Below are 27,852 nucleotides of genomic sequence, written 5' to 3' on the forward strand. Positions count from 1 at the left end.
CTCAGCTGTAAACGATTATGTAGTTGGGCAGTGCTGGAATTGTTAAATGCTAGCTGTGAGTGCCTAAATGGCAGCACCTGCTGTATGGTCCCCACCATAAAGGCCCTATAACCACGAGGATAATTTGTTAACTCCTTTGAGACGACCTACGAACTAGGTTGTAATAAAGCGGTATATAAAAACCTCAAACTATTATTATTATAATGATTGTGTACGTGATATGTTGATGCTTCCATTAGGTATTTTGTTAATGCTTGTTGTTTCTTTAACAACTTTGCTCAAAACCCTCAGATTCCCTTGAAATGTGAAATGAATCTTTTCCAGATCCCGCAAACCTTCTTGTGGTATCCAACAGAAAACCTGATGCTTCAAGGAAAGGTTTTAGCACAATCTGACATTTGCATCAATGGAGTCTGATGTAAGCGAGCTCTCCAGATTACAGGGATACATCCCAGGTACATCTTCTGTCCACTTCATGAAGCATTTTTCACCTGTCTATGGTATCCAGCTGCTCCTGGTATTCTGTGAACAGTCTCTGTAGATTTAGATTTTTCCCAATTAAAGGTAGAATTTCTTGTAAGATATCTCGCTTGTCCATACCCTGTAAAACAATGAAGAATATTCAGTAACAACAAACCACAAAATATCAAATACGAATTGTTCATATCAATTAATGAGAATAAACTATTCACCATTCTAGCCAACCAAATAAGTATTAGTTGAATTCAAAACAAACTCAAAATAAGAGCCCTCTCAGATATTTATAGAACACCTTGCACACTTCCTGTTTAAGATAATTCCTTCATCATCAGATATTTATAGAACACCTTGCACACTTCCTGTTTAAGATAATTCATTCATCAATCTATTACAAATATTTCTTTTGAAAAGTGTCTACATCCTGCACTAAGAGGTCATCTATTACTAAAAGAACTGTTGTTACTTCTGACACTACATGACAACCATTGCTACTTCTGACACTATATGACAACCGTTGCTACTTCTAACACTACATGACAACCATTGCTACTTCTGACACTGCATGACAACCATTGCTAAGTCTGACACTACATGAGATCCATTGTTACTTCCAGCACAACATGAGATCCATTGTTACTTTTGACACAACATGACAACCATTGTCACTTCTTACATTACATGACAACCATTGCTACTTCTGACACTACATAAGATCCATTGTTACTTCCAGCACAACATGAGATTCATTGTTACTTTTGACACAACCTGACAACCATTGTCACTTCTTACATTACATAACAACCATTGCTACTTCTGACACTACATGACAACCATTGTTACTTTCAGCACTACATGACAACTATAATTACTGCTGATACTACATGACAACCATTGTTACTTCTTACATTACATGACAACCATTGTTACTTCCATCACTACATGACAACCATTGTTACTTCCATCACTACATGACAACCATTGTTACTTCCATCACTACATGTCAACCATTGTTACTTTCGACACTACATGACAACTGTTGTTACATCTGACACTATATAATAAGCATTGTTACTTACCAACATGAAGTTATTCCAGGCAGATTTGCGCTTGGTTTTATATATAGGACCTAATAACTCGTCACAAACCTCTCTCAGCTTTGTCTCTAAACCTATAATATAGTGTACAAATATTGTCAGTTTTCGATTAAAAAATTTCCTATAAGATTTTTTTTTTTTTTTTTAAATATAATTTGTACTTGTTACAAAATTGTAGTTCAACTTTGCATGTGATAATAGTGATATTGACATTAATCAATGTCTACAATAGTGCCAATGAATTTTGTTATCCAAGTTTGTTTTTTACTTAAAACTCAGAAGGGCCATTATCTATGTCTCCATGATACATCATGGAATTCCCTTGGCATATAGTGAATAATCAGTGACTTTTTGAAGATTTATCGAAATGTTGTCAAGTCCCACATTAAAAGCACAAGTTCAGGTCTCAGTTGGTGCTCCTTTACAAATTAGATGGAAATCCTTTCACATGTACATCATCTGTTATCTTTTAAAGACTAACATCTAGTGTATTTCCCATTTTGGGTCTCACTCCTCTGTCCCAAAGGAGGACACACCCTTTCTTCATATAACATGTTATTCCCTAGACCCAAAGAAGATCCATACCAAAATAAGTCTAAATGGCATTGCCTGTCCTGGACAAGTAGTCTTTTAAATAACAAGAGGCCCATGGGCCTTAACGGTCACCTGAGTCTACAGTAATTTTTTTTTGTTGAAATATGTACCAATTTGAGTAAAAAATAGTATAATGTTAACTTAACTTTGTCAGGACCATGAGCTGATCATTCCTAGACCAATTTTAAGTGAGATCGGCCTATTAGAATTTAGTAGCAAAATAGCGGCCATGGCAGCCAAATTGTATTTCTGATTGACCCGAAAAATAACAACACTTTGTCAGGACCATGAGGCGATCATTCCTACCAACTTTCAGTTCAATCGGTCCAGCAGAACTTGACTTTAAGTTTGAAATAGGTTTTCAAAATGGCGGCCGTGGCGGCCATATTGGATTTCTGATCGACCCGAAAAATAACAACACTTTGTCAGGACCATGAGGCGATCATTCCTACCAACTTTCAGTTCAATCGGTCCAGCAGAACTTGACTTTAAGTTTGAAATAGGTTTTCAAAATGGCGGCCGTGGCGGCCATATTGGATTTCTGATCGACCCGAAAAATAACAACACTTTGTCAGGACCATGAGGCGATCATTCCTACCAACTTTCAGTTCAATCGGTCCAGCAGAACTTGACTTTAAGTTTGAAATAGGTTTTCAAAATGGCGGCCGTGGCGGCCATATTGGATTTCTGATCGACCCGAAAAATAACAACACTTTGTCAGGACCATGAGGCGATCATTCCTACCAACTTTCAGTTCAATCGGTCCAGCAGAACTTGACTTTAAGTTTGAAATAGGTTTTCAAAATGGCGGCCGTGGCGGCCATATTGGATTTCTGATCGACCCGAAAAATAACAACACTTTGTCAGGACCATGAGGCGATCATTCCTACCAACTTTCAGTTCAATCGGCCCAGCAGAACTTGACTTTAAGTTTGAAATGTAAAATGTTAACGGACGACGGACGACGTACGACGTACGACGGACGACGACGGACGAAAACGGATAGCAATAGGTCACCTGAGCTAAAGCTCAGGTGACCTAAAAATTAGACAAAAGGACAAGAGATGCCACACCAGATCATAAATCATTTGGACCAGGTGAGCTGATGAACTGACATCAAACTATCCTATTGTTTCCCCTGTAGCAGTACCCTGTGTAGAATTATCCCCCCCCCCCCCCCCCCCCCGAGGTTCTCTAAGTAGAATTATTTTCATTGTAGTGGTGTTTTTTTGCATTTTGCAACAAGGTACCTTTCTAAATGGATACCATTGTAGAGCTAACAAAAGAAAAATAGCATATTTGTTTTCACACAATATAGAAGAGAATGTAATATGTTGCATAATTTATATATATGTTGCAGTGTTATTTGTTTGCATATATCACAATAAACAGACCTTCTTTGACAATATAGCGGATGTAGGTATGGAGCCAGAACTTATACTCTGCTCCAGACTGGAGGGACACACAGGCCGTGAGCTGGGACTCTAGGTGACTAATAGTGGCTGTCTGTTGGAGGTGGTGACCCGAACTCATCACACGTCTAGCCAGGGACCCAAGTCTATAACAAAAAAACATAGGTTAATGTATATACCAATGACCTGAACTCATCACACATCCAGCCAGGGACCCAAGTCTACAATACAACAACGTATGTTAATGTTTATACCTGACCTGAACTCATCACACGTCCAGCCAGGGACCCAAGTCTACAAATACAACAAGTTAGGTTAATATACTAGTGACCCGAACTCATCACCATCCAGCCAGGGACCTAAGTCTATAAATAAAACAACGTAGGTTAATGTTTATACCAGTGACCTGAACTCATCACACGTCCAACCAGGGACCCAAGTCTACAAATACAACAACATAGGTTAATGTTTATACCAGTAATCTGAACTCATCACACGTCCAGCCAGGGACCCAAGTCTATAAATACAACAAGGTAGGTTAATGTTTATACCAGTGACCCAAACTCATCACACATCCAGCCAGGGACCCAAGTCTATAAATTCATCAACATAGGTTAATGTTTATACCAGTGACCCGAACTCATCACACGTCCAGCCAGGGACCCAAGTCTATAAATACAACAACATAGGTTAATGTTTATACCAGTGACCTGAACTCATCACACGTCCAGCCAGGGACCCAAGTCTACAAATACAACAAGTTAGGTTAATATACTAGTGACCCGAACTCATCACCATCCAGCCAGGGACCTAAGTCTATAAATAAAACAACGTAGGTTAATGTTTATACCAGTGACCTGAACTCATCACACGTCCAGCCAGGGACCAGAGTCTATAAATACAACAACGTAGGTTAATGTTTATACCAGTGACCCAAACTCATCACCATCCAGCCAGGGACCTAAGTCTATAAATACAACAACGTAGGTTAATGTTTATACCAGTGACCTGAACTCATCACACGTCCAACCAGGGACCCAAGTATACAAGTACAACAACGTAGGTTAATGTTTATACCAGTGCCCTGAACTCATCACACGTCCAGCCAGGGACCTGAGTCTATAAATACAACAACGTAGGTTAATGTCTATACCAGTGACCTGAACTCATCACACGTCCAACCAGGGACCCAAGTCTTCAAATACAACAAGGAAGGTTAATGTTTATACCAGTGACCCAAACTCATCACACGTCCAGCCAGGGACCCAAGTCTATAAATTCATCAACATAGGTTAATGTTTATACCAGTGACCCGAACTCATCACACGTCCAGCCTGGGACCCAAGTCTATAAATACAACAACATAGGTTAATGTTTATACCAGTGACCTGAACTCATCACACGTCCAGCCAGGGACCCAAGTCTACAAATACAACAAGTTAGGTTAATATACTAGTGACCCGAACTCATCACCATCCAGCCAGGGACCCAAGTCTATTAAATACAACAAGGCAGGTTAATGTTTATTCCAATCACTATTAATTATACAAAAAATATTCAGGTTTCAATTTCTTGTTTGGCTTCAGTGTCATTTCCTTGACCATTGTGTGGTAAGAGATTCATGGAATTTGTACGTCCTGTTGTACTTCCACCGGGACAGTTAATTATCATCATTCTAAATTTAAATAACAAAAAATAACCAACCAAGGCATATTTCTTCCATAACTATTTTTTCATTACTCTAAACTCATTTAATTTTTACTATTAAAACTGATTACCATAATATTCCATCAAATGACACTATCACTCATAGTTTCTGACACTTTGCTGCGTTCAAATTCACCTGTTGACCATGATGTCATAACAGAAACAATTGACATTGTTGATATCAGTTTTTAAACTATCTATAAACTTGTTCAATATATCAGACCCTCGGGATCATGCTTAGCGAATCACGTACAACGTCCCTTTTCATGACGTTATTTGAGGCTGGTCAAGTCAAAACTTAAGACAATTTTAGACACAAGATCGTTTCATGACCTCTGGGCCAGATCACATACTGAGTAACATGTTACCACTAACAAAGACACCTTTCTTATAATGGCTGTATTGTTGGATCCTCTATCTTTTGAATGCAACAAAAGAAAGCACAGGTGCTACATGTGTTCCTCCAGTCCTGTAGATAGTCACAAGATAAAGGATGTACATATTTCTGTGAGATACACGTATATACTAACCAGTCCTGTAGAAAGTCACAAGATAAAGGATGTACATATTTCTGAGAGATACACGTATATACTAACCAGTCCTGTAGATAGTCACAAGATAAAGGATGTACATATTTCTGTGAGATACACGTATATACTAACCAGTCCTGTAGATAGTCACAAGATAAAGGATGTACATATTTCTGTGAGATACACGTATATACTAACCAGTCCTGTAGATAGTCACAAGATAAAGGATGTACATATTTCTGTGAGATACACGTATATACTAACCAGTCCTGTAGATAGTCACAAGATAAAGGATGTACATATTTCTGTGAGATACACGTATATACTAACCAGTCCTGTAGATAGTCACAAGATAAAGGATGTACATATTTCTGTGAGATACACGTATATACTAACCAGTCCTGTAGATAGTCACAAGATAAAGGATGTACATATTTCTGTGAGATACACGTATATACTAACCAGTCCTGTAGATAGTCACAAGATAAAGGATGTACATATTTCTGTGAGATACACGTATATACTAACCAGTCCTGTAGATAGTCACAAGATAAAGGATGTACATATTTCTGTGAGATACACGTATATACTAACCAGTCCTGTAGATAGTCACAAGATAAAGGATGTACATATTTCTGTGAGATACACGTATATACTAACCAGTCCTGTAGATAGTCACAAGATAAAGGATGTACATATTTCTGTGAGATACACGTATATACTAACCAGTCCTGTAGATAGTCACAAGATAAAGGATGTACATATTTCTGTGAGATACACGTATATACTAACCAGTCCTGTAGATAGTCACAAGATAAAGGATGTACATATTTCTGTGAGATACACGTATATACTAACCAGTCCTGTAGATAGTCACAAGATAAAGGATGTACATATTTCTGTGAGATACACGTATATACTAACCAGTCCTGTAGATAGTCACAAGATAAAGGATGTACATATTTCTGTGAGATACACGTATATACTAACCAGTCCTGTAGATAGTCACAAGATAAAGGATGTACATATTTCTGTGAGATACACGTATATACTAACCAGTCCTGTAGATAGTCACAAGATAAAGGATGTACATATTTCTGTGAGATACACGTATATACTAACCAGTCCTGTAGATAGTCACAAGATAAAGGATGTACATATTTCTGTGAGATACACGTATATACTAACCAGTCCTGTAGATAGTCACAAGATAAAGGATGTACATATTTCTGTGAGATACACGTATATACTAACCAGTCCTGTAGATAGTCACAAGATAAAGGATGTACATATTTCTGTGAGATACACGTATATACTAACCAGTCCTGTAGATAGTCACAAGATAAAGGATGTACATATTTCTGTGAGATACACGTATATACTAACCAGTCCTGTAGATAGTCACAAGATAAAGGATGTACATATTTCTGTGAGATACACGTATATACTAACCAGTCCTGTAGATAGTCACAAGATAAAGGATGTACATATTTCTGTGAGATACACGTATATACTAACCAGTCCTGTAGATAGTCACAAGATAAAGGATGTACATATTTCTGTGAGATACACGTATATACTAACCAGTCCTGTAGATAGTCACAAGATAAAGGATGTACATATTTCTGTGAGATACACGTATATACTAACCAGTCCTGTAGATAGTCACAAGATAAAGGATGTACATATTTCTGTGAGATACACGTATATACTAACCAGTCCTGTAGATAGTCACAAGATAAAGGATGTACATATTTCTGTGAGATACACGTATATACTAACCAGTCCTGTAGATAGTCACAAGATAAAGGATGTACATATTTCTGTGAGATACACGTATATACTAACCAGTCCTGTAGATAGTCACAAGATAAAGGATGTACATATTTCTGTGAGATACACGTATATACTAACCAGTCCTGTAGATAGTCACAAGATAAAGGATGTACATATTTCTGTGAGATACACGTATATACTAACCAGTCCTGTAGATAGTCACAAGATAAAGGATGTACATATTTCTGTGAGATACACGTATATACTAACCTGTCTTGTAGAGGTTGTAATGAGGCCAGTGGGCCTGGAGTCCTGAGTATAGAGGTGGCTGGTGTGTAGCTATGGTGGTCTGAGCAGTGCTGTAGTGGATCATCTTTATTATATAACAGCGCCCTACAGTAAACCAATGTTAATAATGTACCATGCAATCCACATACTACATTGAATATTATTAATGTCACTTTTTCAATCTGATGTGACTTCATATTCAACTTTAATATCTAACCATTAGAACCTTGATCAACAAAGTCTGGTACCAGTATTGGCTTATGTACTCCTAAACACCTACATTAAGAAGATATCTGCCTGAACCAATTATCAAATTGTATGGCTGTGTATTGCCAATTTGATACATGAGAGTATAGTGTGATGGTATTGTCATAATTTAAAATTATCCTTTGCACTTCCATATTATGTTAAGTTATTTTTTCGTTAATTTGGGATGGGGGCCTTTTTTGTCTGATTTAGGGAAGAAAATATACCATTTAGGAAGGAAACTGTCAGTATTACACTGCAAATTGGAGAATTAGGCATATCAAATAGTCTCCTTTGGTAATGGGGCCCATTATCAACCCCAAAAAGTCCCCCAAAAAAAGAGCCCTGATATTAAAAGATGCTCTCTGATGGGTTGTTGTGTTATGGAATCAGTGTCCTTAGCTGGTGTCAAATTATTCCTCAGTATACTTTCTGAACACAATAGCGCAGGGCTAAAGTGTAGTTAAATATAACATCTTTACTCACCAGCATCCCAGATCTGAAGAGAATGTAAAAGACTTGTGATTGGACAGCGTTACCATAGGAACACCATCCGTTGTCATGGATGCTCGTGTAATAGTATCCTCTCCTGTAGAATAAATCAGACATTACCTTACACACTTGGATTATTATCCAGAGTTATCTCCCCCTGATCATATATTGCATCACACAGTGAAAGTGAAATACAGCGTCATTCCTAACTTTTCATGGAAATAAATGTATCATGTTATTAAACTTGTTAAAAGCTGACAAGAATAATGAAACACTTTCCAATACAGTGGTGACCTTGACTTCCTAATGTATAGAGTTTTACATACCTGACATGATGGAGGAAAGGTTAACATCTTTTATCACAGCAGTTTTGGTTTGCATATTCCTACAATAAAAGGTTTCAATCATATAGGTACAAGGTAGTAGTTAGAAAGAAAAACTCTATCTCAGTTTTTATAACTTCAAAAAGGGTACTAAAAGATTTTCTACACTTCAAAATGACATTCCATCTTGTTATATGCTAAACTGCGACACATGATTTGCTACATATAAATAGTCATTAATTTTCTTTTAGCTTGTGGTATTTATGGATGAAAAGTTCAGAACTATTTTTGATACTGGAAAAACGACCATAACACATTCCATCCAAAAAATAGGAATACATTGATGAAAATTAGCCAGAACTCATCTTTTAATGTTTCCTGGATTTCAAATAAATAAATAAATAAAAGCTCTACTTTTTTGAAGGGTTAATGACGGTCTCTGGTCCCCAAAAACCACACCCCTCTATATCTGCCTATGGTGTTTATGATAGTGTTACAGTTCATGATATAGGTAAATTTCATAACAATTCATTGAAATTACTCGTACAATAAATAACAACAAAAGATTACCAGATATATAAGCTGCCTTTTTGTGAAAGAGCCATCACATAATAGCCGTTGACTGACAGTCTTGCCACTCGAGAATTGAGAACAAGTTGCGGCACTAGACGACGCCCACAGCCTGAGTACACATGTACCGACCCATCTTCACAACCAACACACATGACCTCCCTGGAAACAATACATTAAAGAGTCTCATATAAAATGGCTTTTTATTGATATTTCTCTAGTGAAGGTTTTATGGCTGAAATAATAGTTTTCTAATGTGAAAAACTATTCACAGTTAACTGACCAATCAGAGAGCAACAATTCCTGTTAAAACAATAATATTTTTTATGATGTCATAGCTAAATAGCCAACAAGAGTAAAATAATCTCTCCAAACAATCAAAGAGTTGTATCCATCAAATTATTTTAAACATCAAAAGTCATAATTATTACATTTTTATTTTGTATTGCAAAATCTGATTTTTCTTAATTTTGACCACTTCGGACTAACCAGGGCACTGGTAGGTCAGCAAGAACATACCCTGTATACATTTCTCATTTATAATCAGCAAACATTCTGAAAAAATCTTTTGAAATGAAAGTGTGGTTAATGACGGATCAACATCACAATTAATATAGGGCACTTGCATGTCAGAATTAGGCCTGTATTTGCAGAAGTTTTAGTATAATGATATGACTTAGTTAAATATACAGTGAATTTGTACCTTGAGCCTTCAACAGCCAGGATCCTGGCAGTATGAACCTGCTCCCATTCCCGCACACCATCCCGCACTAACTGGATGCGATGTACCTTATTTGATCCTAGAGGAATGTCATTTGTTACCTCCAACATCAAAGATTTCTCCTCAGCAGCACGCCCATGGACCTAAAGAGTGAAAAAGTGGTCTTCTTTTGAAATTAAGAAACGTTAATGGTTATCAAAATAAATCCTAATCACATTTTCTTGCTGTTTAAAATCAAAACACTACTGAACACATACAAAATGAGTAAAACACCTTTTAATATCAGAATTATCAATAGTTCAAAGTTAGCTTTCTACTACGGCATTATAGTGCTAAATGTGAAAATCATTTGGTACAATCCCCTTATAACACTTTTCCATAAAACAAACATTTTTTTCTTTTTCTTTCATTAACAAAACAAAAGATCTGTACATATGATCCCAATGCCAGCAGTTCAACTTACATATTTGGTGAAAGACTTTTCTACGGATGGTGTTGGAAGTTTGAGTTCCGAGCTTGTCGCTATATATTTTATAGTCTCTTTCTCTACGTGGGTTTGCTGAAAGTACAAAATACACTATTTTAAATGGGAAATGGACAAAGAGAAAAATCTTAATCTAACTAGTGTTCCGATAGATTTTTTATCTGTCCAAATCTTTATTTTTGAACATTTACCGGTGTGAGGGGAGTTGATGTCATGGCTGCTGCTAGAGCTCTCTCCTTGTCGACTTTACGAGGTCGGCCCCTTCTCTCTAGTCGTTCCCCGTGAGCCCCGTCGTGTTTACGCTTCACACCCTTCATCTTGTCCTTAACCCTGTCCTTTTCAGGTCTGTAATAAAATAGGTGTGATACAGAGACTAGCCGGTTTACATTAAAATCTCAATGATGCGAGACATAATTGCTAATACAGCATACCTCCTGTTTGCAATACTGCATACCTGGAAACTTTGACTCAGTGAAACACTTTCTTTAACCTGTACAATTCATACCTGCCATGCATTATGATTGCCACTCACACTGGAAAAGGAAGCTGTGTACTCATTGTTGTCATCCTAATAATTAGCTGTCATTATGAATGGGGAAATGGGCAAAAGTAAAATGGTACTCTCTACTTCATCAGTATAAGTATCCCGGTCTGTCTTCATTTCCAACTTCAGTTACTTACACATAATCTTAACTTAAACCTGGACACACAGGTTAAATCTTTTTGCAGATATGGAAGAAAATTGTCATTCTGTAGATAAGCTTTTTTAAAGAGATCGTCATATTTCTTAAGTTATCACCTGTAAGAAAATTTAATTTTAAACTCAGTTAAGATGATGCGATTTCACAGGAGATTGTAACTTGTATGTCCTCACCTCTCAGGTGTGATAACGAGCGTCTTGGATTTCACCTTCTCTGGTTTGTCAACATTTTCCTTTACAGGTGTAAGGGCTGCCATTGGCTGTAAAATGGAAGAAGCCCAGGTAAACCACAGGGTAAACAATCACCTGTATATATGAAACACTAATCTCCATGTATGAAAAGTTGATCATTTCATTTTTTAGTCACTATCGTACACTAAAGCTACACCTGTCAGTTTGTTTTCATATCTCTCTGAGCTAATGCAAACCTCCTTTTTCATAAAATTAAATTTGCCTTCCATTTCAGACTGATGTAGCTGTCACCATATTCACTTAGTTGACGGATTTTCAAGATTGTAACAAAACAAAGACTATTTCACTATCCCACGATGTAGGACAGAACTTTTTAGAAAATCATTCATACCATCATTTGTAACACAATGGAATTCCCCCAACTCCTGTATAAAGTCAACCCATTCTCTTGTTGCATTTAAAAACTGTTTCAAACATGATGTTGTTTCTATTCCAAAAATTTTAACAGGAGATAGAAAATTTACAATTTTACACACCAGACTTAGGAACAAATGCAGCAGTCTTCAATATGACGTTTATAGAGTTAACCTCAGTGATAACCCTTTATGTTTATGTGGGGAAGTAGAAAATGTACATCACTATTTCTATACATGTCCAAATTACTCAACTGTAAGAAATCACCTGGTAAGAAATCTTAGGAACTTAAATCTTCCAGAGATCCTCCTAACAGACATAAACACACTTCTCTGGGGTAATCATGATCTCACTTTTGAACAAAACAGTAAAACCTTTAACTATGTATGTAAGTACATTAAGGATACAAACCGCTTCTAGTAAGTAGTCTTAATTACAACAATTACATCATGTTCGAAGAATTGAATTTTCTTTATCTGTGTGAAAACCTCGGTTAATTCTCTATGAGTAGGTCGGGGTACAGAGAAACAGTCGTCAACAACCTATTTTAATAATTCAACTTAAATTCAANTTTGTCATTTTCAAGGCAATACAAATATGTTTAAACAACAAAACAATCCATGATGAAGGAAAGGCGATGCTGGACCACATGGGTTGAACATTGAAAAAGTGCTATTTTATTTTGAAACTTATGACTCCTGAACAAAATAGTTTCATATTTGCAATACTGCATATCTTATACACTTCAGACTGTCAATAGTAATGGGAAGTCATTTATCTCTAAACAAAAATTTCATTTCCCCCCACTAAATGACCCCACCTCTTTTGAGAAATTACTCACCGGAATTTACTTTATGTTCAAACATGGTGTAGAGTACCATGAGTGTCCCACCTCAAGCTCAAACAAGATGAAGATTGGCTTACTTCACAATCATACTCCTTCAAAATAAAACCACCCTAAATACCTGATTAAAGATCTCTGCCATTAATTACCTGTTTATAGCTCTCAATCTACCTTACCTGTATGAGGGTGTTGATTGGTTTGGGTGACTCCGCCCTGATGCTAAATTTCGGTGTGGCCTCACTGCTAGACCTGGGAGTAGAGCCTGCAGGAGGTGAGGACATACTGGCTGTCTGGTTTGACTTGGGTGATGGTGAAGCAATACCTGGTCGTGTTACAATGTTCTGTTTCTCCACCCGGATCTTACTGGTGTCTTTAGATGTCGTGAACTTTATACTGCTGCTTATAGCACTATATGGGGCAGGAATAGCACTGAAATAAACATACAAAGTGTGTATTACATAAATTGTGTAATTAAGTCGGTAAACGCTAGACCAGTGTAACACCTATCACGTCTACCGGGATCAGATGGCTGTTATAGTGACATCGCAACAAGAAAGACAGAATGAAAGTCAAAATATGCCACTGGCAAACACATTTTTCATTCAGAATATACATGTGTTTTGATTACAGAATATGTATGATACGCATATGTTATAGACAAGACTACCAATCTGAATATCTTACGAGTGAAGTTTCCACAATAACAAAACAGAAGTACCTACCTGCCATTGACATCTGGCTGTGGACAAAGAAATATTGGAGTGATCCTCCGTCGCCCATCAGGTGTCTTGGTTTCTATCTGCTTGTCTCTTGGCTGAGGAACCAAATCACAGCATAACACTAATACATAAAATATTTGCAAAAAGTACATGTTCATAAAAAGGAAGATGTTTTTTTCTACTTTTCACAAAGAAGACAAATATTTTGATTTTTTTCACATGACCCTGATCTCTTGATAAGAAGTGTAACCAGGAGTGAAGGGTGAGTGGAGTTTGGGTAAGTAAATGTAACTGTGCTATGTAGTATAGAATGACAAGTAAGTCTGTCAGTGACAAGGTGCAGGAGTTTCATGAATAGCAGGGTGGACATACCCATGGTTATTGGTTTGAATGGGGGGATAGGTCATTCTAGCTAGAGACAGCACAGACAACGGTGGATTTACACAAAAATGTTAATGCTTCTAGATTCTTTACAAGATTCAATTATCAAAATCAGCAGTAATGTAATTTTCATTAGTCATCTAGACATCATAAGGGATTCAAGAGTTTTTGTGATTTATCAAGTTTTTCTATTTTTTTTAACCCTATGGTAAGGTCATATATGTGAAATATGATCGTTATACCATATCGATCAGAGAACACGTATGAGCGAGGGTTGAAAATACATTTTGTGTACAAAACGGTCACAAATTGAACAATGTGTATATTGATTAAATGGCTGCTCCATCGTCTCGGAACAGGCTACTGGCATATATGTGTTGATTGTTTTAATTGAATAGGACAGGCTAAACTAATGAACAATATAGAGCAACATCAGACTATGATCATGATAAATAAACATGAAATTATTAAATGTTTGCAAATAATATGTCACTATATTTAATCAAAGCAGTTTTACAATAACTCTTTCCCCGGATAATCTATTATTTGTTACTAATTTATCTAAAACACATTGTATAAAGTCTATCTTGATATGGTACACCAGAAATAGATTAATATCATCAAGTAGGGCGAATACTTTGGTACCTGTCAAAAGTGCAAAAAAATAAGCATTTTTGGTAGCTAAGTATTTGTAAAAAATAATTTTGTGTAATTTTAATATATGTTCACTGTGAGAAATGTTTTCAGGTAATGAAAGAGACTAACAATTACTGAGAAAACCCAGGAAATGTTAGAGGTACATCTTTAGTTTTTGAAAAACCTTCTATATGTGTACCTTGAATGGTCCATCCAATCCATTCATCAACGAAGACCGACTACCGGAGGTGTCCATTTTCTCCGGCGTCTCCTGTTTAGATAGTGGGAACTGTTTTTTCTCCTCCTCCTGTTTCTGTTTCTGCTGTTGTTGCAGTTTGAGGAGAGCAGCTGACTCTATGATCTGATTGGCTGAATTACCTTGAGTTTTCGCTGTCAAGCATCTCCCATAAATCTTCTCCAGAAACATGCTCTATAGAGGGAGAGAATCAATGACTTTATATTTATGCTTTTTATGATTATATCACAGCTTCATTGTCAATCTAAAACTGAGGCTACGGTCTAACACTTCATAGCCCAACAACATTTGTTTTTGTAGACTGAGATTTTGGATCTATCACCGAAATGCACACGGTAATTACAGCATAAAAATGTACATGACTTTGATGTGAAAATGCCTTTTTTGACAACCAAAAGCTTTAAAAGCATGTCAAGAAATTTCCAGTTCAATACTTGAAAATTGTTTAACATACACACATTCAGGTACAGACAAAAGTATTAATACAGCCTTCACAACATTTGTGAAGTGAGGGACAAAAGAATCATTACCAAATAAAACAGTAATAAGTTTTGTACTCACCATCTCCTTCCGAGATAGGGCCACACCAATCTCTTCTGGGCTAAAGTCTACATAGGCGATACTTCCATCACAAGACCCAGCTACTAACTCCATTCCATTCTGTCCCCTATAGATATGCAATGACCATAAGTACAGATCCAAACCTTTCATTGTGAGGGAAATGTGTCTCTTTTGTCCTTTTTTAAACATGCTTCATTTCTAAACCCAAAATATCTCATGCCTCATTACATGGGTAGAAATTAATACTGTAATTCAATTTATCATATAACCCAAGTAGTGAATACTTAATTTTACATGAATTCCGCTTGAAAAGATATGAATCATGTGAAATGACAGTTTCAGAATTATAAAATGTAGGCCAGCAATACACAGAGGACATGATCAGGACTTTTAATATGTAGATCTGCAATACACAGGATTTCTAAGGACTGAATACTGTGACAGATAATATGTAGGTCTAGAGCAATACAAAGCATTTCTAGAAGAATTTAGTAGATTCCCCTCCATGCTTACCATGAGATATCCAAAATGGAATTGGTGAACAAATCATGAAGAACAACCAGTGGCCGTTTCAATGAAGTCAGCTGAAAGGGAAAATGTTCAAAATGTGTCTGTAATTTGTTAAACACACATGAAATATTTCCATTATTTCAAATGAATTTATCACTTAGCACTTTAAACTCTCAATTATGAAACATATTAAAGAACTTACCCACACAGACAATGACCTGTCTCTGCTTCCAATAGCACAACATGTGTATTGCTGTACCTATAAAATGCATAATAGTGGACCAGTTATGTAAGTAATATGATTACAATGCACCAGTCAGTCAAATAACCTTTTATATATGCACATCATTTATTAATATCAATGGTTTTTTTATCAATTTTATTTTGGAAATGTTCAGTGTTACAGAAACCAGATCAAGTTTGACTGTAAAAGGTACTGTCACTTGAGTATCCTAAAATGGCTAAAGCTATCAAGCCTGAAAGCCAATCAGAAACTTCTGTGGTTATATTGGATTATTTAAACAAAAACTATGTTTATTTATGCGTATGAGAGACACATATTAATCATGGATGAACATGACTAGACTTTTGTTATTTCTTCATTAAGTTAATAAACTTTAAGTACAATGAACTCTTACCTTTTCTGATGATTTTTTCGATTTTTTGGAGAAGATGTTTGGATTAAATCTCTGCAATGAAGAAAATTATTGCATGAATTACTTATACATGTGGATGCCATTTTAAGTCTCTCTTTCATGACAGTTATATTCACATTTTACTGAGGAAAGATTAATAGTCTAACATATTTAGGGCTGTGAGCAGTAAGGGCAAATCTCTTTTTTTTAAATGATCTACTTTTATTCAACTCAACCCTAGATACACTGGTAAGGGAAAAGAGGAATTATATGTCAGGGTGTCTACACCAGCCTTCCACAAATAATTTGATGTCATCCAATTAAATTAAGTGACATCATTGCTTGCACTGAAATACCACAATTATTCCACACACACACAGGATAAGGCAATTTAAAACCCCATGTCAAGTCTTCTCTTATATGATAAGTATGGAGGACAGGGATATGTAATATGATTTTGGAGGCATAAATTTAGATAGGTGTCATGGCCTTGCTATATATTGAGGGCTTTGTAACCACAGATGGGCCTTGCTTTACACATAAGGATCTATTACCACAGATGGGATAGGTATTGCGAGACACATAAGGATCTATTACCACAGATGTGATAAGCCTTGCTTTACACATAAGGATCTATTACCACAGATGGGATAGGTATTGCTTTACACATAAGGATATATTACCACAGAGGTGATGGGCCTTGCTTTACACATAAGGATCTATTACCACAGAGGGGATGGCCTTGCTTTACACATAAGGATCTATTACCACAGAGGTGATGGCCTTGCTTTACAGATAGGGATCTATTACCACAGAGGTGATAGGTATTGCGAGACACATAAGGATCTATTACCACAGAGGTGATGGACTTGCTTTACACATAAGGATCTATTACCACAGATGGGATAGGGATTGCGAGACACATAAGGATCTATTACCACAGATGGGATAGGAATTGCGAGACACATAAGGATCTATTACCACAGATGGGATAGGGATTGCGAGACACATAAGGATCTATTACCACAGAGGCGATGGCCTTGCTTTACACATAAGGATCTATTACCACACATGGGATAGGTATTGCGAGACACATAAGGATCTATTCCCACAGAGGTGATGGCCTTGCTTTACACATAAGGATATATTACCCCAGAGGTGATGGCCTTGCTTTACACATAAGGATCTATTACCACAGATGGGATAGGTATTGCTTTACACATAAGGATATATTACCACAGAGGAGATGGCCTTGCTTTACACATAAGGATCTATTACCACAGAGGCGATGGCCTTGCTTTACACATAAGGATCTATTACCACAGATGGGATAGGTATTGCGAGACACATAAGGATCTATTCCCACAGAGGTGATGGCCTTGCTTTACACATAAGGATCTATTCCCACAGAGGGGATGGCCTTGCTTTACACATAAGGATATATTACCCCAGAGGTGATGGCCTTGCTTTACACATAAGGATATATTACCACAGAGGAGATGGCCTTGCTTTACACATAAGGATCTATTACCACAGATGGGATAGGAATTGCGAGACACATAAGGATCTATTACCACAGAGGTGATGGCCTTCCGATGTCCCACAAAATCCAGAGTACACTTCCAGCCATCTCGCTCGATGATCTGGGCCACCGGTCCCGAGTTGTTCATGGCGTGAGCAGACACGATATAGTGACCATCGGGGGACCAGTTCAGTCTCAGAACATGGGTTGTACCTCCACACTGTGAAAAACATGGTAAAATAACATGTGTTGTTCAAAATATTATAGACTTCTGCATTAAAAATTTAAGCCTTGAACTGTTACCAGATGCAGTAAACAGTCGATATGAATGCAATTTGAGTGACAGATAGATATCGCCCATTAATTTTCCAGAAGAAATATAGTACCTCTTGTCATTGCAAACCACAGGTACATAAAAAGGTTTGAACACAAACTTAACTTTATTATTTATTTCATATGAGTGTGTATATGTTGAAAAATTGTTAATAATTGCATGACCTCTGCTTGTTTAAAATTAAAGCTATTTTTCGCGCATTGATAGATTACATGTATTTGGAAGTGATGCGGCGCTGAACGGACTTGATTGTTTCCATCAACTGGAATATTACGTTATTTTCAGAAGCACATATACTCGAAGTTTTTTAATTAAAGTGGTCCTTTCAGTAGGTGATAACGATTCCAAGGACATTTCATTTGAAACAGATTCCATGTCTAATCGGTCAGATTAGCATCGGTAGCAGACAATGTTCACAGGGGCTCGGTTTCATGATTTTGAGTAATGGATGACATCACTGAAGAACCACAACACTTAAAAAAGTATGTATACACATTCTAAAACCTTGTTGATACCCTCGACTTTTACAAGTTTTTATAAATGCTGAATTTTAGGGTTGTGCTTATTCACTAATGTTATGCATAATTCTAAATCCCGAAACCGAGCCCCTGTGTGATGATGTTGACAAACCTGGTAATTTCGTATCTAGAATGGTGCTTACAATAATTTTGTGGTACCTACACATCTTATAAAAAAAATATATTGTCATAATTTGTCAAGTTACTTTATTTTTTGGCGATGACTTACATTGCTAAATGCTAACGAACCCCGAAAGTTCTTTGACTATAGGCCTATTGATACCGAAAGTATCTGGTGGCCATGTTTTATTTACCTAGGACACCTGGAGCTGTATTCCTACACTGACCGAATCACTGTAAATTGCAATATACAGTTTCATATACTGGAGTTTGGTTTGCTAACGACATATAGGCAAATGCAACACAGAATGTAAATATTTGTTTATGGACCAGATCTGTGTCAGATCCAGTTACCTCTTTGTACAAACGATTGTCTATTATTTACTCTTAAAATAAATTGAAATTTGATCTATTGCCTAAATATAAGCCCATTAATGCAAAAGACAGATGAAGTATTTGAGTTATACTCCAGTCACTTCCTGGAACAGTTCAGCAATCGCTCACCTCCTGGAACGGTTCAGTAATCACAGATTCCTCCTGCCAGTCCTTAGTTCTCCAAATCCTCACACTCCTGTCATCGGACTGATAACAGATACATGTTTTGTATACCAACCAAATTTGTATATTTAAAGCAAATTTTAGTACATCACCATTTACGTTTCAGCAAAAATTACAGTTGTATTTGTTCAATGTTTCCCCCCCCCAAAAAAAATATGCAACATAATTGTTTTAAATAATAAAATGATCCATCTGACTTATAAATATACTAAGATATAAGCTTGGTGCTAAAACATTTCTTGATTTTAATTAATTGAATAAAGTGATGTAGTCAACATTTCCATTATTGAGCTGTAGTAACTGAATGTTTTAATAAATATGTGTTTACCTGAGAGGCTAGGTACTTGCCGACAGGATCCCATGTCACCCCCTTCACGAGACCTTTGTGTCCTTTCAGCATAACAATTTGTTCTGTAATCAACAAATTCTTGATTTAACATTATAGAAACAATAACATTCACTTCAACCTTTATTTGTTTCAGTCAATATTACCCAGTAATATTTATCTCAAGGGTCGATATAACATAAACATTGAGCCACATTACCTTGAGACCAAGTTAAATCAGTACCTGTCATCAACAGACAAAACAATATCAGTCCTGATCTATTGTTTAACTCACCATTGTATGTGTTCTGATATCTTATTTGATATTTTTTTTTATAATTATCACTAATTTAATAATTTTACTACAAATATGAAACAAGTTTTATGAACTTATATTAATTAGAGGCGTCACGATTCACCGCGATGCACTTTTATCACAATTATTTATGTCCGATTCGATTCACGATATATTTTTCGGGATTTTCAATACGTCACGATCTGAATATTAGTGTATGCAGCTTCAGCCTAAACATCTGAGAGACATTCAATTTCATTGGCTGATCTCTAAACCTTCAACCCATCGACTGCGAGGATGCAATTTTCACAAAGCATTCAAAACAAAATGGCAGACCGCCGCAAGGAAATGAAAATTTGTGATGCTCCGGCAAGCTTCAAATCAAAAGTGTGGAAACACTGCGGGTTTCTGTGTATCGACAGCTTATATATCTCATTTTGTTTATACTTTAAAACAAAGGTGTATCAAATCGATCAAATTGTGGTACAAATATCGAGATACGTATCGAATCTTCAAATCAAAAGTGTGGAAACACTGCGGGTTTCTGTGTATCGACAGCTTATATATCTCATTTTGTTTATACTTTAAAACAAAGGTGTATCAAATCGATCAAATTGTGGTACAAATATCGAGATACGTATCGAATCTTCAAATCAAAAGTGTGGAAACACTGCGGGTTTCTGTGTATCGACAGCTTATATATCTCATTTTGTTTATACTTTAAAACAAAGGTGTATCAAATCGATCAAATTGTGGTACAAATATCGAGATACGTATCGAATCTTCAAATCAAAAGTGTGGAAACACTGCGGGTTTCTGTGTATCGACAGCTTATATATCTCATTTTGTTTATACTTTAAAACAAAGGTGTATCAAATCGATCAAATTGTGGTACAAATATCGAGATACGTATCGAATCGTGGGTAAAGTGTTTGGTGATAGCTCTAATATTAATCACAGTTTCTTTTATCTGAATGGTAGCCTGTATGTGTGGTTTCTTTACGTGACAGCACCCAGACACAACTTACTTTATCCGGGACTTGACTCTATACCTTTTCATATCCTATGGAAGGAACTGCAGCCTGACCGTTTTGGTAAAGTGCACTTTCCACTGCACCACCCAACCATTCGTAATATTTTACGAATTAAGTCCTAAATTCTTACTTGGTCATAGTTTTATCAAGGAACTCGCATGACTGTCATTCCAGTTACTTTTTACCATTTCTTAAATGCCTAAAATATTTCAGTTTTGAAGACAGAAATTCTTACTTAATCAACGTCACATCAAGGAACTGGAAAGTCTGTCACTTTTAGTTACTTTTACAATTTCTTGAATGCCTAAAATATATAACTTTAGAGTGGATCAATACTCAGCAGCCTACCTGGGAACTTCTCTGCATTCCACACGATGATGGTATTGTCTACACTACAGGTAGCCAGCCAGGCGTCATTACCTGACCATGACAAGTCAAGAATATCTGTAACACAAACAACAATCTCCATTCTATAATTTTGTTTTGGTTCTAAAAGAGTCATTAAGTTTAATTTTACCAGGGATGTACAGTTTCACATTTTGAGTACTAGACTGCAAACAAATAAACCAGCCAAACCTATAATTTTGTGGAAAATAATAAAAACATTTTCTTTTCCTTACATACAAATTTATGAGTGCCAGATATCAGCTTAGCAGAATTGTGAACCTGTTAACTTGAACACTTCAAACTTGTCAACATCCATGAAAATCAGTTTGTTATATTTGTGTTCAATAAGATTCATCATATGTTATATCCAAGTTTTACGTTAGACAAAACATGACACAATGTTTCAAGAACGAATGGTACCTTTGTCAAGCTATGACTGTGTGTTATATTTGTCAAAATAAAACATTTCCGAAGATGAATTATTAATCTGATACTACAAGTAAGTCGAAGCAAACATGCTAGGCAAAACAAAATGTTTCCATTATCATCCTCAGAAAAAACAGGGTAGGTAGAGTAGATAACTTATTTTTAATGCTAGAAAACATTTTAATTTGCTTTATATATAGCAGGAGTTCTGACTTCTTCAACAGTGCATATCACTAAATGCCAATAAAAACTATAGGATAGGCACAAAAATCTAGGGTCTGTAGGGTTAGTGGAAACACAATATTTGTTTTTTATTTAGCCTTGTACTTGGTTGGTTGATTGCAGACTTATGCCATACCTCCAGTGTGTCCCCTGAGTGTACTGGCAGGCCGCCACTGCTCCACATTCTGTTTGCCAGATCCAAATACACTGGTTCCACCTGCATAACTGCAATCACAAAAACAAGCATTATATGGATGTTATAAATAAATTTGATCAACATGTATAATCCATTGTGTTGAGCTTCTATCATGAAGTGTAACTATTAATCAACCTAAAAGATGTGCTCATCATTAATAGTAGAGCTAAGCCAAATTATATTATTCTTTTCAGGCAAAACGTGTCATTTCTTTTACTGATATCCTAGGAGGCCAAAAAGCAGAATCAACCAAATGTACTTTATATTATTACGAAAGTTAGCTTTGTATATATCTGAAATAGTGCTCAACATTGCATTCTAAGAAGAAATTAAACAGATTTCAGGAAAAGCAAAGAAACGTGACAATACCTTGATCAAAATACAATATATTTTTATGGGTTCTTTTCAACTGTATCGTGAAAACAATGGGTTCAACAATGTAAAATTTAAGTATTTCCAGAAATTCTACATGACCATTTAAATTCTAGGAGTATAGGACTCAGGACTGATATGTAGATTTATCACTGCAAAATACAGGTTACACATGTACATACTTGGATATCTGCCAGATCATCACCAGTTTGTCATCTCCTGCAGAAGCTAGATACTTCCCACTGCTGGACCACCGGACACAATTCACACACGCTATACAAAGGTTAAGAAATGTATCAGTCATTAAATCCAAATTTCGCTTAAGGTACAATGTCTATCAGACAAACTCATCCTTATAAATGTTTCACTTTGTTTTAAATATCAGGGAAACAACGAAAAGTCATTGCAAGCAATGAATCAATTGTATTCTAATCTTTGCAAAAAGTATTCTCTGAAAATAATTATGTTTGTATTTGCTTTAAGTAATTTCGATAAATGCTTGTTATTAAGTCAATATTCCACATTGTTTTCTTACGATCAACTTTATAGAGATACAGTATCGATCGAGCCAAAATTTCATTCATGTTCTTCTAAGTTAATTATTTTGTCAATATTCCTACAACCTTTTAACCTACTAATATAAGAACATATTTCCTTAATTTTAGCCATGCTTTCCCTTTGGTGATATTCGACGTTAATTTTTTTTAAACATTTTTCATGAAACCACAACTTATCCGAAAGTCCCCACGTCTTTGACACTGATATATCATGAGCTCTAGAGAGGTGTCTTTCAAGAACACCTAAAAACTAATTGTGTGTTTCTGGTTTCACCTCTAAAAAACTTAGAGCAACTGTCAGTAGGTAGGGGACTATCTTAATTTTATCACAAAAATATAACAAAGATACAAACTGTCAATTAAATGCCAGCAACAATAACAGCTATAAAATGTGAATAGTAATCAATACAAATCTGAACTATGTTTAAATATGTAGTTATCTTTAATCTATCTAAACATACAAATTGTAAAATGAAATATCCTGGCTCCACTACAGTGGGTTTTACCGAAATTTTACATCAGCCTATTCCTTTATAAATTTTTTGGTCATTTTTAAAAGAGAAGACACTTTTTAGCTAGGGGAAGCAGTCTGTATTCAGCTGTAAAACACAGCAAAAATCACTGCACTATCTATTTATCTTCAAAGTAAAATACTTTCTGATTAAGCTTAGAATTCTAATTATACTTATCTGTAAATTGCTATACATTACACCACTGATATATAGCACTTAAATCTGCTTGCTGTATGTGAGGGTTTTCATAGGAACTTCTGATACTATACCTAGGTGGTTGTCCATCTGACACAGGAGTTTAGGAATACTGTCATCTTTCTCCTCCCTTTCATCTTTGATGGGTCCCATATTCCATATGGCGACCTTTCCTGAATCTTCTCCTGTTAATAACAACATCAAACCCATATTTTCTTATCAACATATCGGACACAACAACCAGTACTATTCACTGAATAATATATAATAATAATAATGTTGTTTTTGTTACCTAAATTTTCCAACAGCCTGTTCCTTTATGAATTGGGAAAATATAGCATTATTTGTATTGAAATTGGGAATATTTTCCTCAGTTTTTTGGTTATTTTGGGGAAAATAAGGCACTTTTTAGCTAGGGGGAAAAGCCTGTTATCGGCAGTAAAACTGAGCAAAAAAACACCTTAACAAATGAAATCAGTTTTTCTGAATTGAAAATTAACTTTATATGCTATTGATGATCATCAAATGCATTACCTATATAAAGCACTTTCTGAAAACTTTCTGCTTTTGTGAAACAAAATTAAAAGATGATCTGGCAAGCAAGGAAGCATATCTTAATTACCTTGACCGCCAGTAGCCAATCGAGATCCATCTGGATGAATATCCACTGAAAAAATAGGCTTTCCTGCAAAAGGGAAAAAAATAACTCAGGTGATTGTAATGAAATATTAAAAGGCCAAACAAACAAACAAAATGTTTATTCCCCCGTTATAATAATAATAATATACAACATTTATATAGCACCATATATGATTTGTAAAATTACTTTAAAGCGCTTAACAACATATGGATAATAGTAATGGTTATAATTGTGAAAACAAAAACATAGGCTTAAAATCACTTTTATACATTTAAGCAAGCAATGTGCACATAATTGAACAAATAAAAGGGTGGTATTTACATGACGTCTTTGCAAGGATTCTAAAATGCAGACGTGAAGAGGTGAGTTTTGATGTCCCTCTTGAACTTGGCCAGGGTATTTGACTTTCTAATAGCACATGGTAAGCTATTCCACAACATAGCCGAAACCCTCCCAAAGCATGTTTCCATAGGTCACAGTACGAGATTTTGGGACACACAACAAAGATTTTGACTCCGACCGCAGTGAGCGTGACGGCTGATACAGGGTAACAAGATCCTGTAGGTACTGTTCCATTCAGTGCCTTGTATGTGTACACCAGAATTTTGTACTGCGACCTGTATCGTTTACGTAACCAGTGAAACGAATAAAGCACAGGTGTATGTGCTCTCTCTTTCGAGTATGAGTTATTAGCCGTGCTGCAGTGTTCTGGACCCTCTGCAGACAACTAGTTAGTTTGTCAGATATACCACAGAGCAGGGCGTTACCAGAATCCAACACAGAGGTAACAAGTGAATGCACCAAAATCTTGCATGCATCTGCAGTTATAAACTGCCGAATACAGCCAATGTTCCTGATCTGGTAGTAACAGGATTTGGCAATAGCGTTCACTTGTTTCTCCATGTTCAGTGAACTATCAAAGTATACTCCTAGGTTTTAAACAGCTGGAACAGTCTCAATAGTTCTGACACCGACCTTAAGCTGGAGAGCCATTGTTTGCTGACACTTTGGGGAAAAGACGATTAGTTCCGTCTTTTCCTGATTAAGCTTAAGCATGTTGGCGTTCATCAAGATACTGATATCTGTCAGACAAGCTTACAGACTTTCTGAGACTGTCCTGTGGTTTGATGACCATGTAAATGTGTGTCATCGGCATAGCAATGATAGAAAAGGCTATGGCGATGACAAATCTCTTCAATAGCAATGATAGAAAAGGCTATGGCGACGACAAATCTCTTCAATCGGTTTGGAGTACATACAATATTTTCATGATCCTAACACCATCCCTTGAGGAACCCGAAATCTCGTACTTTGTTATGTGAGGTGGAAGATCCGATGGCAACACACTGTCGTTGTTCACTCAGATAAGACTGTATCCAGCATAGTGCGGTATCAGTCGCTCCATAAGAGTATCCAGACGTTTATAAAGTATGCCATGGTCGATGACGTCAAATGCAGCTGACAAGTCCAGCATGACGAGCACCGCTATGCACTTGTTATCCAATGCAGAACCTATATCATTATGTACACGTCGGAGGGCCGTCTCAGCAGAGTGTCCCATGCAGTAGGCCGATTGCATGTTGTCATGGAGAATGTTTGCATGGAGATGAACCTCTAAACGCCGGGACGCAACCTTCTCCAAGATTTTAAGACAGAAAAGTCAGATTTGAAACTGGGCGGTAGTTTTTCAACTCCTCCTTCTCCATTCCAGGCTTCTTTAACAATGGTCTGACATGCGCCTTCTTGAAACATAATGAATGATTCAGCCAATGATTTGTTCATGATTGAGGTAATCAAAAGAAGCAGTGCTTCAAGATATTGCTTTAATAGGTCTGTAGGCAGTGGATCAAGCTCACAGGACTTCGATTGCAAGGTCATGTTAATGTTGCGCAACTCGTCCTGGGTTGTTGGTGAGAGATTCACCAATGGTTCCCCATCAAATGCAATGTCAGCAGTCATGACAGAGATGTCAATGTCAGCAGTCATGACAGAGATGTCAATGTCAGCAGAGGTGTTCACTTCAGCAATATTTTTCCCAATTGAGTTGATTTTATTTAGAAAGTAATCACTGAACTTGCTTGCTAAGTCTTTTTCAGAATTACAGCTTGGTAGGATAATTTCACCTTTCTGTCCCATTAGGTTTTTGGTGAGTCTAAAAAGCTATCTTTTATTATCCTTACCGCATTCTTCGAAACTTTTCGAATAATAAGCCTTCTTTGACTGAAAGACCTGTGAAGCAACTAGCCGACATTGCTCCCTATAAATCTGTTGGTGAACGGTTAATTTGTTCCGTCGCCACTGTCTCTCTGCTTTTCTACGGTTCTATTTTTCCCCTGCACTGTCTGGGGCCCTTAATATAAAACGTTTGGTAGGCCTATCACTTCGAGTTTGGAGGCCCTTGGTTGGAATCCAAGTACGGCTGTTGCATTTTTTTTCCATCCTGTTATGACAGTAACACATTCACCAGCAGTTTGATAAAACAATATAGTAGTATTATTCTTTTCAACAGGCAACGCCATTTGTTTTTTGCAAACAAAGCTCACAGCTAAATATTTGAAATCAGGGACACGACAATGGGTCTAGATGTAACGAAAACATTCGGGTCATCTTGTTTGGAGAAAAAAAACTTTTCTGGGAATATAGATCATAGTATGAAAACGCCGATGAAACATCATTCAATAAACTTGTAAAGTATTACAGGCGACGCAGTTAAAGAGAAACTAAAAAATACATAATTAAATGGAAAAATATATGACCAGTGCATGCGCAGCAGTTTGCATCTTCTGCACTTTATCAACAATATTTTTATTTGCAAACGAAAGAAATCAGAGCATACCACCATGGTTGACCCAACTTGGCTTCAGAAGTCGCATGATAAGGAGATCTGTTCGCACGATATCAGCAACGAAAACTTGTTGTTTGTTGTCCCATCTTTCTCCTATCCCGGGCAATTCAAGCACCCGCCATCTTAGCTAAGGTCACTCTCGTTGGCACGAGATTTGGTGTAAGCACCGCCCACTTTTGCACATATAAGGAGTGATTGATGTCGCTAAGTTGACAAGGCATGTGCTTAA

The 27,852-nt window shown here is 36.5% G+C and overlaps 1 protein-coding gene across 2 annotated transcripts; it reads right to left on the minus strand.

The window, feature by feature from the left end:
• On the minus strand, window positions 1-27,759 carry LOC110446044 (protein HIRA-like). Of its 2 annotated transcripts, none has more exons than XM_021491000.1 (27): window positions 27,615-27,759; window positions 24,761-24,823; window positions 24,213-24,323; window positions 23,057-23,147; window positions 22,443-22,531; window positions 21,620-21,715; window positions 19,946-20,028; window positions 19,564-19,641; window positions 18,140-18,307; window positions 16,569-16,619; window positions 16,133-16,189; window positions 15,934-16,004; window positions 15,421-15,526; window positions 14,803-15,033; window positions 13,590-13,681; window positions 13,044-13,296; window positions 11,592-11,677; window positions 10,909-11,062; window positions 10,697-10,792; window positions 10,216-10,376; window positions 9,513-9,674; window positions 8,946-9,004; window positions 8,614-8,716; window positions 7,864-7,986; window positions 3,563-3,726; window positions 1,557-1,648; window positions 1-601 (listed from the first exon to the last, which is right to left on the minus strand). In XM_021491000.1, the coding sequence occupies exons 1-27, from the start codon at window positions 27,649-27,651 to the stop codon at window positions 488-490; spliced, it is 2,991 nt and encodes a 996-aa protein (XP_021346675.1). In that variant the 5' UTR covers window positions 27,652-27,759; the 3' UTR covers window positions 1-487. The 2 variants fall into 2 exon arrangements, with proteins under 2 accessions (XP_021346675.1, XP_021346673.1); XM_021490998.1 differs by having other exon boundaries at window positions 13,590-13,690.
• Between the last annotated feature and the right edge of the window lie 93 nt (window positions 27,760-27,852).

This window comes from Mizuhopecten yessoensis, unplaced genomic scaffold, assembly GCF_002113885.1.
Source record: "Mizuhopecten yessoensis strain PY_sf001 unplaced genomic scaffold, ASM211388v2 scaffold2461, whole genome shotgun sequence".
Lineage (NCBI taxonomy): Eukaryota > Metazoa > Mollusca > Bivalvia > Pectinida > Pectinidae > Mizuhopecten > Mizuhopecten yessoensis.